Consider the following 14,696-nt stretch of genomic DNA (forward strand, 5'->3'; position numbering starts at 1 on the left):
ATGTAACATGTATCATAAAAATTCACATCACTTAAAAATCATATTCAATCTATATATTTTTAATGCATTTGTTTTTGTTGATGAAGTTATTACCTTAGAAGGTGTTCAAATGGTCATGTTATTTTTATAACTGCGTAGGGTGTACAGTAGATACTTCTAAATGTTTATCCAATAAATGTGTTTCAAGTGTTTCTAATAAGGAATCAAATATGCACCTTCACTATCTGACACTGTTGTTGTTCTGTATACGTGGCATGTTGTTGGAGAATATGTTTTTTAATTTTTGTATGTAATATTATGGCTATGTGATGATTGTATGCATATAATGGTACATTATTCCACCAGCATGGCTGTGTTGTCCTTTAAGTGAACTGAATTGAATACATTCAAAACTCTGCCAGAACCTTATTGAGATTGTTTATTCAATCATGAACAACAGTTGTACATATGTCAAATGTACATTTTTCTTATAAAAACTTTAAGGTGTAATGTTTTAAAATGTGGAAAACGTGGCAAAATGGGCGTTATATTAATATTTACTTTCATTGGGCAATAGTTCTTGTCCTGTATCACCATAAATTAAAAATAATTCCTAACTCTGCATACTTTATAATGGGGCTCTAGTATGGATCATTGTGTGAAGTATAGAGAAATTGCAATGCACTGCACACCCAGTAAACTGTCAGTTAGTCTGTGCATTTGTGTTATCTTTCCCTCTTAAAATACTACTTTTGGTTTATACTTCACAAAACAGGCTCAACATAAGAAAAAAAAAAATAAGGGAGTACACCTGAGTTGTAATTGAAATAGGAAAAGTAAGAACCTTGTCATAAAGCCAACAACAATTCAAAATAATAAAAAAACAAATACCAAAATAAACAAATGCTAGGTGGAAGGTGGAAGCCAGAGGTGAGAGAGGTACTGGCTGACTGTAGAGGGACAAATCTCTCCAATGACCTGAGTCCACCTTACAGGGTGCTGCAGAGAGAGTCTACAGAGGCCTGTCTACAATCGCATCATCTGAATATTTTCTTCATATTAAAAAAATTACAACACACATGAGAATGTCCATGAGTCAAAATTGAGACATTATAAAACTTCCAGTATTTCCGAAACAGTGGGCATGAAGTGCTTTTCATAACCTGATGTGCCCTGTTCTTCCTCTGACGAGTTCCAACAATCCTCATTGTCCCTCTCCTCATCTGAGTCAACCATTTTACTGTACGCCTCTCTTCCATATTTGCGGTCTGTCCTTGGACACTCTTTTGTGACGCCATCCTTCATCTGATCATCTTGGCAGTCCATCTGTGAGCTCCCCTCTCCGATCACTGGCCTAATTAATCCGTCAGTGTCTGAAGTTTCCTCCAGGGAGGACTTGGAAGCCCCCAGCTGGATTTCCACAACCTCCAACAGAGAAATCTTTGGATGTGGCTCATGGACGGGAATGCAGATCCAAGCCAAGGGGTCATTAATCTACAGGGAGACCACACACAGGTTTTGTTTGTTTGTTGTTGTTTTTTTGCATTTTGGTAATACACTGAAACAAACAAGGACATGCCTACATTCAGGAGCATGAAGTTGTAAATGGGATAAGCAATTACTAGTGAAATATAAAAGTAATGGCATTACCCAGGATCAAAAATCAGTGTAAACTCTGTTCTAAAATTAAACTCTCACCTGGTGCTTCGTCTCTCTGAAAATGTGGCTATTGCGAGGATCCGGCACTTTGTCCAAGAAAAACAGAGGCACCATTGGACACACTTTGTTTTCTCCTCGACAACCACTGGCAAACATATAAGAGTAACAAAAACATTAGAAAACCATCACAATCTTGAAGATCAATATAAACAATGTTAATTCATTTATTCTTAGCTTCAATGTTAACACCAACATTATATGAAACTTACATGAAATTTTAATTTACCCCAACAATTTAGTTTTGCACCCTAGTTCCAAATAAAAGTTTAATAACACCTGAAATACTTAGTTAGGAATGGATAACACCACATTCTTGTGCGATAGTCAAAGTATTAACCAACACAAAATAAAATAGTAGTGACTTTCCAATCCTAAAGATCAGACAGAGACAGGAGAACAGATGCTTGGAAACACAACAAAAGTCAAAGAAAAGTTGTTAAAGATGATTATCTCACCTGACTAAAAGAATAAGAAAGCATACAACAAACAGACACGGTATTACCAACAGGACTGGGTAGTTTGCTGGAAGAGAGAGAGGGAGAAATGGGATGAGAGAGATAAACTAATTAAACCAGTATTATGATCAAATCACCTATTGTGTTGCAAGAAATATCAAATGACACCTCTTAAAAACTCGTTATCATACAGTTCATCCTAAGCTCATCACATTAAACAAGAATAGAGGTAAGATGTGATGCAATACCAAGTATTTCATGGTGCTTTGTTTCGAAATGCAAGGTGGCCTTTTCTCCATTCCCGACGACAGACACAGCTCTTATCCACACCTCATACTCCTGTCCCGAACTGAGATTCTGCAACGGAAATTCCCGATGGGATGCACTCACATTGTACACTAGGAGAGACAAATTGCTTGGGGTGAGGTTAAGAAATCAGAGAATAGCGGACAGAGATCTACCAAACTAACTATAGTATTGCTTTTCCTTTATTAATACTTTGTTTCTTTCTTTACTACTTTGTTTCTTTTATGTATTCTTCATTATTTTACATATGCATAGTGATTTTGTAACAAAATATAATCATAAATGTAATTTAACCAAACTAAGAGTTTTATGTCATGCTAGCAGCTCAGTGTGGTTGTATTGGGACCAGCCCATTAAGTTATCCTGCCTTGTTTCTATAATTTAAATCAACTCAATATAATGAGTTGAGGAATTTAAACTTAATTTAATGAGTTATTGGTATCCCAACTTAAGGGCTTAAGCCAGTTCAATGAAATGGAAATTTCAATGTGTCAACCTAACTTGACAACATGAGTTTTACCAACAGTAACTGAATCTCTCATGAACTGAGCGTGACCCTTAATGAGTTAGCAATATTAATGCGCCGTAAAAAACAGTGCTTGAAATTTTTATCAGCAAGATCAGGGCGCGACCGGCTGCTCGGATCTCGTTTCTCAACGAGCTGCAGGTGGCAGAAATCGGCGGGAAGCAGGCGAGCGTCGAACCCTAACCCTTGTTCAATAAATGTATTTGAACTGTAAGTCTATTCAGTGTGATCTTTAGTAAACTGTTTAACTTGCCATTATGAGTCAAGACAAAATTAGTTATTTAAAAACATTAGTTTGCTCAATTTGCAACTTTAAGTTCAAAAGCTGCCTTAAAAACACGAGTTAAAGTAACTTGAAATACAATAGAGTAAGTAGTTTGAACTCAAATTATCAAGTTTAAATGGTACAAAATCACAAGTTAAATAACTAGTATTACTGAACTTTATGAGTTGAAACAACATATAATCATAAGTTAGTTAACAAGAGAAAGTAAGTTTTATTTAATGCACAATGTAATATTGTAAGGAATTTCAACTCAGAGTATCAAGTTCAAACAATAAATGGCCATTAATTAAGCAATTTATATAACTTACCTTCCTTAGTTGAAATAAAGCTCTTCTCTAAGTTGAGTTAACTCATGTTTTTAAGGCAGCTTTTGAACTTAAGTTTATAAGTTAAACCAGCCTGAAATTTATTACAGTGTAGTGTCTAATTCTAACATAATGACAATGCTGACAAAGCACAGCTGAGGCTAATGGGATGTCATTGGGTTTTCAGGTCTTTGACCATAAACAGAAAACATGAACAATTTTCTTTCCTTTACGGAAATTACTGAACTCATCCTGAGGTGGACATGAATATAACAAAATTCCTTGGCAGACCATCCAATAGTTGTTGAGACATTACAGTCAAAGCCACAAATGTGAACCGAATGGTAGATCACAAAAGTCACCAGACATCATCTGGACCATGAATGCCTGTGCCAAATTTAGTGCCCAATTCATGTTGAGATATTTCAGAGGATAGATAAAAAATTTAACCAGCTGGTGGCACTCAGCTGGATTTATCTTCTGGAAAGTATGAATGTTTGGCCAACATTTCATGGCAATTCATCTGATAGTTGTTGAGCTACGCCAGTTTGGACTGAAGTGATGGACCAACGACACTAGTCTTAACTAAAATGATCTAATGCCAATTTTATCTGATCCACTGTTATGAACAATCTTTGAAAAAAATCATTTGAGTTTCCTTTGTTTTCTTTACTTATTACTGAAGCTATATTAAATATTGTTGATATACCATTTTGTCTGTCAAGTCCTATTTGGTAGTAGAGGATCAGCCACTCCTGCTCAGAGAGGGGACCAGGATCCCAACGCAGGGTCACATGAGTGGCAGCAATGAAAAACACCTGAAATGATGGCAATTTGGAGGGGACTGAAAAGTAATTGAGACAGAAACATGAGGATTACAAGTTTAACTTCCATTTAAAATGAGGAGAGACGAGAGAAAAAAATGTTTTTTTGAATGGAAACAATGCACAAATACTTACTTCTTTGAAGAGAATATCCAATAGCTGATGAAAGGTGATGGACTTTCCCGTTGTGCAACACTTCGAACAATGACACTTGGTAGGGTTTGTAATTTTTAAATTGACCTGTAGGTGGAGACACACAACAGACTAAAATAGCCATTTTGAAAACAGCCAGAAACCACGATAATTCAGTATTCAGATTAAAAATTAAACCAGTGATAAACATTAATTTACAATTTCTTTAAATCAAATCATTGATCTAGATGTTTGAAATATTTAGGCAGTCTTGTTTTACATGTAATCTTCTTATTATCTATGGCATTTTTATCAAAGGAATCAAATTAAACAGACCTTTAAAAAAAGCTGTTGTCTGGCTTTTGTTTACTTTGACCCAATGAAATGCTTGGCCGAGGGGACATCCTGCTTGTTTGTATTGCACCACATATTCCTTTAGGGTGTCAAAGAGCTGAGAGGGGAGATCCCAGGACACTGTGAGGTTCTCTTCATTCATCTTGAGGTTCAATGCTTGCTCATTTTTCTCTTTACCTTAGTAAGAGAAAATGATGTTAGTTCTGCTGAGCCAAAGGAGAATGATAGAATACAAATACAAATGAAGAAATTTAGATAATAAGATAATACAAATATAGAATTATTGTAGCGCCATTTTCCAGCAATCATACGCTTAACTGTAACTTTTAACTTATAGCTCTCCATACTTTTATGACAGTCTAGAAAATTGTTACCTGGTACTGGCATGGTGAGGTAAGAAGGCACTGTGGCACCATGAGCATTGTAGGCTGACACATTGACTGATGATGCGTCTTTTAGAGAGGAATTAAAGTAGCATTGCACCTCATCACACAACATGTCATATGGTTCAGCTATGGACCCATTCACCACCACCGACGTGCCATTTTTGTAAGAGAGCCTGACGACATGTCCAAGAATGAGACCGCAAGCCTGAGAAACAGGAAGTTTCTGCATGGGGCGAGGAGGAGAGGATAGTGATGGGGTTAGTTTGCAAAAAGAGAGACTCTTGTTCTTGATTTCAATCAGAGGACAGTGATTGCAGGTAAATTGTTTGACATACCTTCCAGGTCAGAAAACAGTCAAAGCTCGAAGGGTATATCCCACAGTCCCTCCATACATCTAGCTTCCCAACAGGGGCTGAACAAGAGAAGGGACAAGACAGCAATTAGAATGAGTAAATAATATTAGACTGCCTTTTGTTTCATCTTTGCAGGGGTTTCCGTCACCATACTGTATGTTTTGAAACTAGGATTATAAAGTCAAGAATGTAAAATTGCATTTGTGTCAACTTGAAATAATTGCTTCCTTGCTGAGATACCATTCTCACATCTGCACAAGCTAAGCCAGTTAGATAAGCACAAAGATGTTTTAACAGGAGGAAACAGCTGTGGCTCTTCCCAAATGTAACAATATCTGCCCATCCGCACATCGAAAACTCACTTCTTATCTGACCCTAAGCAAGAAAGTGAATAAGCAAGTGGTCCAAAATGTCAAACTATTCCTTTGATACTTTTTAACGCAACAGTTCAAAACAGAAAATAGACAAAAGAAACTACAACCATTTATGAAACATTTCCAAGTTCTTTGTAAACTTGTTTACTTGTAAACTTGTAGACCACATCATAAGTGAGGACTCACTTGTCTCTATGCCTGGTATTCTCTCAATATCACTCCAGTCACTCGTCAAGCCTGTGCAGGCACAACGAACTTGAAATTCATATGCTGTGCAGGGCCTGGGATTTTCAAATGTATAGCTGCCATAGAATCCCTCTTCTTCCTGTGTAGAAAGGGAAAAAAAACATCCTGAGCATGTATTCAGTGGATAAAGCTTTATTCAATCTGTAATGTCTAGTTTTTCTTTGAAAATTATCTTTGAGTTTTTTTCAGGACATTAATTAATTCATTTATTTATTCATCAGCACTATCCCCTCACTGTTACTCCATTACACAGTGTGAACTATGTTGAGAGGAAGAAAAGGAAAATAGTGGAAGACAAAATCTAGGACACCTCAACCCAGACTTGGTCTGCCTCAGTCCGATGTCGGACATCACAGGGTCCCAAAATGAGCTGCAGCTGATCACAGTAGGAATTCCAGTGAATTTCGAATGGTTCCTGATGGCTGGATGAGACTTTAGGAGGAGGTGGCTTGACTAGATACAGAGACAGAAACCAAAAAAAATATTTAATATCAAATATCACTTAAATTAAAAGTCAACAATTTAAAGATGAATTACAAATCAGTACCAGATTTTTCTATTGAAACAGGCATTATTTTTAATTGTAGTTGTCCGAAAGGCATCAAGTACCACCAATATTATCATTATTATTATTATTATTATTATTGCTGTTTTTGTTGTTGTTGTTATTGGTGGTGGTGGTGGTGATGTCTGACTCACAGATGTCCGCTGTATTGAACACAACCTCTTCAGATTTGGCAGAACCGTGCTGGTTCATTGCCTGGACCCAAACGTGAAGTCCAACATGGTGGCTAAAGCGTTCACGATGGATAAGCCCAGTCAAACGGGTCCCACTGATCACAAGCAACTCCCTGGTAGACAAGACAGGACAAGAGGAGTAAAACAAATTCAGAAGGCGTCTCCCAAAGGTTAGCAGAATATTGTCATTATCAAGTTGACAGATGACTAGGGCAAAGTTTTTGGTTGTGTTTACCTGCTATTTCCTGGCGCCCAGTGCAGGCTGTAGTTAGTGGGGATCTGAGGTTCCTGTATTTGATCCAAAGTACAATGGATATCTTCAAAGCACTTTTTCTCATCACATGGGAAATAACACTCTGGGGGAGAGGGAGTAGCAGGACGACCTGGAGAAACTAATAGGGGAGAAAAAAAAGAGATTATCTCATATCAGAAACTGTTTAGGTAGGTGCACTGAATAAACAGTGGGACACAAAGTAGGGAAGTTAGGGATAGTAGCACACACTGTACAAAAATGTCTAATCCAAAATGTCCCCACCATGAGTCACAACAATGAAAGGTATTGACCCACTGCAGCAGAATTCCAGGAAATTATGACTCATAAGATGAATAACCACAGACATAAACATCTGAAATAAAAACAGTTGCTTGGAGAAATTAAAAATTCAACACTTTATTACTTCAGTATGAGCTTACAAGGCTTCATACTGATGTCAAATATGGAACTGAAAAAAAACATCCAGTATTGATTTTCTGTCACTTCTGAGCAGTTTTTGCATGTGCAAATTAAATGTAAGTTCTTATTACTATTTATTTGTGTTAGACTTAACTGCTGTGATGGCAAAGACACATAGAGAAAGAGCAAGATTTAAAAGATAAACAGAGCCAGAAAGTAATAGACAGAAGACCGAGCTTAACCAAAAAAACAATTAGAAAAGAGTTCTCATACATGCATCCGCCCATCACCACAAACACACACACACACACACACACACACAGAGCTTTTTTTCTATTCATCACAAGACTGTCACCTTTACCCACTTCTCGTAAGCCCGTGCAGTTTTAGCAGTGATCAATTTGATGCCTGTACACAGCACGTTGCATCGAGGCGCGCTACCAGTGACACTAACAGGAAATGAGCCCTTTGATCAGTCTGAGTCCATATAATGGCACTTCTCCCCCTCCCTTTTCACTACTTCCTTCTTAATACAGACACTACTGAATCACAAAGGATCAGTAAAGAATAAGAGAACTTATGGGCACGTGACCAACACATTTTAGCACAAAGAGGCCCTTTATCAAAACATGTTAAGCTTTATGCCTTCAGTGTGTAAAGTGAACATGTGCTGCACAGAAAAAACACCCAGCTCATTCTTTTTTTATGGTTTATTATGTAGTTTTAAAGTTATAGTTTGCTAGTATCAGCATTGAAGTGCATGATCTACGGTATACTTTGTTGGAGAGCAGACTAAGTGGTAGATTAAGTATTTACATCCTTTATTTAAAGATCTAGTGTATCCCCAGAGATCCAAATAGTGATAGGCAAACACCTTTATAGTGCATTAGCTTGTGGGCACCATCTGAATGTTGTAGCTGGTTGAAATGTAGCTAATCTGACATACTTTTTCTACCCTTGGACAGTTTATTCTTTAACAATACTTTCTGACAAGCTGATCATATATTTTGGATGTAAAATCTCATTCAGCAAAGTAACAGTATTTTATAGGTGATACATAAATCTAGTGGAGTAAAACAACAATATCTCCCCCTGAATGCGATGGAGTGAAAATGCATAAAGTTAACTTTAAAAAGGTTGAGCACAAACAGGAAGAACTGAACTTAATACAGTATGAGAGAAAAGTTGCTCAAGCCTTGAATAAGCCTACCTGCTAGAGCAATACAATTTGGCAGGTTGACCAGCAAGATGGACAGAAGCCACCCTGCCTTAAGTGTGGCCATCACATCTGGACCCAGGTCTCTAATGCCTGTAGGAAACACACATAAACACAGTCATACACATTGGAAATGTATCAATTACGGACGCTAAAGCCTGAAACAGCTACATTTGTCACATCACAGCACTTTGTTGGTATTTTTGACCAGTTAAATAACTGTAGCGAGCTGGAAGAATCACCGACATGTGGAGCCATTGCGTCGATAAATATGCTAATTTACTGTAACGTTACACGCAGTTTTCGACATGCCGACAGTCTATATGCCAGACACACATTCCTGTTACATGTACTCAAATTTAACTCAGCTACTAACGAAGTAACGAATAACTGGATACCCTAAAAACACTGAGATAACAGTTCAAATACTCCATATATTTCGGGGGCTCTCTAAATTTAACATTCTGTGTTATTATAGTAAGCTGTTTTGTTCATAAAAATTAGCCAACCATAAATAGCTCTTAACTATGAATTATTTACCTCATTGTGACACACACTTCGATCCCTATCGCACATCCTGAAGCGTTTCAAAACAAAGTTGACAAAGTTTTTGTTGTGAAGTTGAAACCGTCCGTCCGGCACACGATGTGGCCACGCCCAATATCGGAACTACCAATGACGTAGGCACACACGCGCGCGCGCACAGACGCACTTTACACAGCCCTCTCACTTCCTGCACAGTGGCTGCTGCAGGTCCAAAATATGTGTGTCACATTTAGAAGGCTTTTTTTCCCACACAGAAACAACACAGGTGACTTCTTATCATAACCAAAGTTTTTGTGATAACAAAAAAGATCACCGATACGATAGAACAGCTACTGATAAGACAAGCAGTGATTGTAAACTATACTGTTGGGTCTTGAAACTCCGTTCTCAGATTGAAACTGGTGAAGCTTTTTTCACTTGGGTATTTCCTTCTACTGTCCACTTCTTCTCCACCACAAAGCAGATAGATATATTGTAGTTTCTACTGCAATGCAATTTTTTGACAGCTGTAGTTTCTTTCAAGATGAGGATTTTACATTTAAACATATAGATGTATAAAATATAATGCTTTGTTAAAGATTAAAAGGGGTTTCTGACCTTTTGGGCTTGTAACTGATTGTATCTAGTTGGGGACACTTGTCATATTTTGGATGTTTATGAGTTGATAGCATGTAAGGTACTTACTTGACTTGAAGTATTACTGCTACTTTTTGGAGGCAAATATTGTACTTTTACATCTCTACATTTATTTGATAACTTTACTTACCAGTTACCAGTTTGTAGATTGCATGCTATATCAGAGCCAATTAACATGTTTTAAATTAATTTATTTTACCAGCAATAAGATTAATTTTAAAAACACTGATTCTGATCATCAGAAAAATGATGAATAGCCTATTGAATCCAATAATCTACCGGGTGGACCAATACACAGTATATACATACATGTAAATATATGTAGGTATAAGTTTACTTTTACTTTTGATACATTGGTGCATTTTTTGAAAATTACTTTTGATACTTAAGTATATTTACTGTCAGATACTTGTTTTACTGAAGTGCTATTCGTATGGAAGACTTTCACTTTTATCAAAGTAATATTTTAACATGATATCTTGGCTGTGACCTTTGGGTACTTTTCACAACACAGGTTAGCAGTTCCAAGTAATATCCCCTCTAAACTTCTCTGATCGGGAGATTCATCCCCAAAGAGGTGACATTATCCCTCCTTATTTCACAAAGAAGAGGGTCAGATCAATAGTTATTTGATCACTAAAAATGTCACATGTCACAGTGGTGTATGATTTTAGGGAAGTGTACATAAAATGCAAAATTTGCAAGGATAGTGTGTGCTGTATTTTTGGTGAAGTGATACTATTTTTTAGCCTCTGCAATTGAGGAAAGACAAGATTTCAACATGTACTCAAAAAAACAACAACAATTCAGTGATTCTTTAACACAATTTTTATTGAGTCTGAATATTTAACCCATCTAGCACCCAATGTGCTATGAAACAAATGCAAAATCCCAACAATCTACTTATGATTGACAAACAAGATTATTCATTGTGACTTATTTTGCAGTCATTGCAATTCAGCTTAATGCAGATATATATATAAATTACAGTGTGTATGATAGTGGTTGGGAAGGACAAAACAGCTTGGTTCAAGATTGAAAGCTGTTCATTACAAAGTCTTGAACACATTTTTGAACACATGGAAGCCCTTTCCATACACTTCATAGATACTAAAAAAATAAAACAACATTTCAAACAGTTTATATAACGGGTTAACAGAATGACACTGGACATTCATGAGAAGTGGGAAAAATAGGGTAAGTGTGTGTGTATATTTGTGTGTCTGTTTGTGTAATTATGTGTACAATATATGTCTGCCGGTGTGTTCACTGTGATTGCTAAAGGTTGACTCTCAGCAAAGGGAGCTGATCTCACTCTTGCTGCAGCCCCACTTGCAGCAGGCATTGGACAGGCCCACCACCACATCCCGGCCTTTGCGGTCAGCCTTGCGAAGGGCTTCTAGGATCTCCTCGGTGATGAAAGAACGGGCTGGCCTGCTGAACACTCCCTCCTGGTTGTCTGTAGGTGTGAAGCTTAAATCTCTGTTTCTTTGGAGGAGAGTCTCCACCATGGAGTTGTGACTTAAGCCCTCTGAGGAATCTTCCTGACGAGAGCTGAACGGGTCCTCCAAAACATCTAATCCAAATGGGCAAATAAAACATTAGAGAATTGCCATGGTTTTACTTAAACCCAGATATCAATAAATTATTTCTCACAGTCCATATTGTCATTAAAAGAATTGCTGAAGATGGCATGATGGAGGAGGAGAGTTCTAACCAAATCTACCTGTTTACAACCAATAGGATATAGCGTAAAGTACTTTCATAGACAAAAGCTCAAAATAAAATTACTTAATAGCAGTTTTTATAAGTAAGCAGGTCAGCATAATCTATCCATGGTGACATTGTAGAAGAGAATTATAGCTTTATGATTCCAGTTAAGATTGTCCATACTCTAAACACTGACCAACCTTATGCCAAACAGCATTAGCATCTAATAAAAAAAATGAATTAGTATCATCCGTCAATCTACTCTTCAAAGTAGTGATCTACTTGTCCCTCCATTGAAGTTATCATTGGCATATGCTTTTCAGTACAATTGCACACAGTCACAAATGAGCAGAAGACAGTATAAAGACATAAACTTCATCATGGACACACAATTAATTTACATTTATCCAGAGAAGTAAAAAAAACCATCAGAAATTGAGGGAAAAAAGTTGATCTCACACAATAAATATAAAATAAAATAGCAGCTACAGTCAACATATGAAACAGTAATAGTGACAATGTAGCGCCTTCAGCCTCTCACCTGCACTGATTGACCGTCTCCATCGTGACCCCCCGCAAGTGAAGATGACTGCCCGGATGAACTCACGGCCACATAGTTTCACCCCATATGTTGGGTCGTCCATGGGCTGAACCCCAGCCACCAGCAGACACACAGCCAGCACCACAGCTTTCCACATAGTACCCCAAGAAAATATAGCTCAATAGAAGTGGTTGAAATGATAGGCGATTCTTTGCTTTGAGCAGCTCTTAGCGTTCTGTCACCCTGTTTGCGATGGCTATGACTTTCTGGGTGACCCAGGCGTGGTTTATAAAGGGGATTGGAGCCCTGCAAGTAGACGTGCAAACTGCGCGTGCAGGCCTTTCCGGAAGAGGAAAAGATTCAATAGAGAGATACAGTCAGAGACCTTTATGGAGACAAAAAGCAGATCAAAGGGGGCATAATTACCAAATATGTCAGAGGCCTCAATGATATAATTGTGTTTCAGCATGAGAAGCACTTTTGTCACCTTCAGTATCCCCAATAATATGACATCAGATCCAACTCACATTTAACATTTAAAAAATACATGCTCTTGGGTCATGTGGGGATTGTGAATATGAGGAGCATACTGGCATTAATAATTTCAACCAAAAGCAAAAGCTATGAGACTATGTGGCATGATAAGGTTATAGCATACTGGTCAATTACAACTTTGTTTCCATTTATATGTCTCCCATAGGGCTCAGAAAGTTCCTTTGCTATATTGGGGCATATCATGGTCTCTTGTGCCTTACTAATACCAGATTGTTGTGAACAATACATAAATATTCTAAAAGATCAATAGTCAAATAAATCTAAGCAAGAAACACATTCAGAAAATGATTATAATTGCGAGGAAGCTTCAGGTTGGTGGGTGACGTCAACAAATAACAAAGGGTTAATTAACACATAGAGCAACATCTTAGGTCTGAAAAGAGAAAGGTGACTTTAAATGTTTGTTCCTTTTAAAAAAAAAGAAGGGATAATATACAGTTAACTGACATTGCCTGAACACATGAAATTAACCTTTCCGGCCTCATTACGCCTGTTGCCATGAATTCCTCTGATAAGATTTTAGACTTGCTGGCACCGCTACAGGGATATATTTAGGCCATTGTGGCTGATATCATAATTATTTACATCAGTTTTGCCATTTTTAATCCACACAAGACCCTCTATTACGTCCATATGTATAATTTTCCCTTTCTCTTAAAAGCCACATATACTGTCATCTCTTTGCCAAAAGGTGAACTGGGGGAACTGAGACAGAACCAGTGACATTTTCCAAGTCAGATAACACAGAAGTCTTATTATGAGCCAGGCAAAAATAAAACACATTTTTATCTGTGTCTAGTCAAAGGTCGCTCATTTAGGGATTTACAATGGCGATGGTGAATTTGTAATTAATGTGCCGATAAAAAAGCAAACAAAATGACATTTTAGGAGGGTGTCCACCTTGACATTCATTAACACAATATCATAGAAGTGACCTGTGGAGGTCACAGGAGCAATATGAAAATGCAATAGTTTACTTATTATGAATATGTGGTGTATTTAAAATTGCTGTAGACAAATTTATATAATTTGGTCCTACTCATTGGTTGATTTCTTATCATTTTGAAATAATTTACAAATTACTTTTGTCTTTTAGTAAACAGCCTGTTGTCATTTATATGTTCTGTTGTATGGCGACCAGATAGGCCTGACTATGCAACTGCTAAATCTGACACAGGGTAAGAAAATTGTGAACTGGCTATCCAGGGCTAGCAGGAGCAGGTAACTGTACTGTTCACATTTTGTATAACATGTAATCAGATTTATTGTGTTTTGCCTTAATATTAGCCTCTAAAAAAGTGTTGACAGGAGAGTGCCAGAAATTATAGATGATATACCACCATTGCCAAGAGGCCACTCTTTACAATGGTGGTACTAGAATACCTTACTTAAGTGAGATGAATGAGTGTGTGTCCAAACTATTTATAAAATATGGATTTTGTATAAAGTACAAAGGCTTCGTTGAACACAAACTGCCACTACAATAAAGTCACTGTTCATTATTTGTCAGATAAGTCAATCTGCTAGATCTTGAGGCCATTCACTGAAAGAGCTTGGTGTCAAAATATCCAGATAAACTGACAGGTGAATAATCCATCACCAAAGACAAATGTTTTTGTTTTTTCAAATTGCACGTCATGCAAAATTAATACATTCAAACATTTAAATAAGCAACAGGAGCAACCGCAGAAGGTGAAAACAATAGACAAAATAAATACATAAATATAAATAAATAAATAAATAAATAAATAAAGAGGAAAAAGGATAACATTTACGACATTATTGAAATTAGTCAATTTATGTGTTTTATCCAGCCCAAAGAGATCGACACATAGA

The 14,696-nt window shown here is 37.1% G+C and overlaps 2 protein-coding genes across 2 annotated transcripts; both read right to left on the reverse strand.

Moving 5' to 3' along the window:
* Window positions 1-403: 403 nt before the first annotated feature.
* Window positions 404-9,531, reverse strand: il12rb2l (interleukin 12 receptor, beta 2a, like). Its single transcript, XM_073495206.1, has 15 exons — window positions 9,413-9,531; window positions 8,867-8,965; window positions 7,219-7,375; window positions 6,945-7,096; window positions 6,556-6,698; window positions 6,186-6,324; window positions 5,608-5,684; window positions 5,261-5,495; window positions 4,869-5,063; window positions 4,536-4,640; window positions 4,286-4,420; window positions 2,402-2,551; window positions 2,154-2,220; window positions 1,678-1,783; window positions 404-1,473 (listed from the first exon to the last, which is right to left on the reverse strand). Exons 2-15 carry the CDS (start codon window positions 8,937-8,939, stop codon window positions 1,090-1,092), a joined length of 2,118 nt encoding a protein of 705 aa, XP_073351307.1. The 5' UTR covers window positions 8,940-8,965; window positions 9,413-9,531; the 3' UTR covers window positions 404-1,089.
* A 1,679-nt stretch (window positions 9,532-11,210) lies between these two features.
* Window positions 11,211-12,655, reverse strand: rln3a (relaxin 3a). The gene is made up of 2 exons (XM_073494884.1): window positions 12,306-12,655; window positions 11,211-11,630 (listed from the first exon to the last, which is right to left on the reverse strand). Exons 1-2 carry the CDS (start codon window positions 12,460-12,462, stop codon window positions 11,347-11,349), a joined length of 441 nt encoding a protein of 146 aa, XP_073350985.1. The 5' UTR covers window positions 12,463-12,655; the 3' UTR covers window positions 11,211-11,346.
* Window positions 12,656-14,696: the final 2,041 nt, after the last annotated feature.

This window comes from Pagrus major, chromosome 23 (genome assembly GCF_040436345.1).
Source record: "Pagrus major chromosome 23, Pma_NU_1.0".
NCBI classification, from domain to species: domain Eukaryota; kingdom Metazoa; phylum Chordata; class Actinopteri; order Spariformes; family Sparidae; genus Pagrus; species Pagrus major.

What these genes read in the sequence shown, in the direction of transcription:
- il12rb2l (XM_073495206.1), bottom strand. Translation starts at nt 8,939, where the DNA reads ATGGCCACACTTAAGGCAGGGTGGCTTCTGTCCATCTTGCTGGTCAAC. An exon ending in CCTCACCATGCCAGTACCAG is followed by an intron (nt 5,064 to 5,260) that starts GTAACAATTTTC and finishes TCTCTTACTAAG; the next exon opens with GTAAAGAGAAAAATGAGCAA. An exon ending in TTTCTTATTCTTTTAGTCAG is followed by an intron (nt 1,784 to 2,153) that starts GTGAGATAATCA and finishes TATGTTTGCCAG; the next exon opens with TGGTTGTCGAGGAGAAAACA.
- rln3a (XM_073494884.1), bottom strand. Translation starts at nt 12,462, where the DNA reads ATGTGGAAAGCTGTGGTGCTGGCTGTGTGTCTGCTGGTGGCTGGGGTT. An exon ending in GAGACGGTCAATCAGTGCAG is followed by an intron (nt 11,631 to 12,305) that starts GTGAGAGGCTGA and finishes CATTTGGATTAG; the next exon opens with ATGTTTTGGAGGACCCGTTC.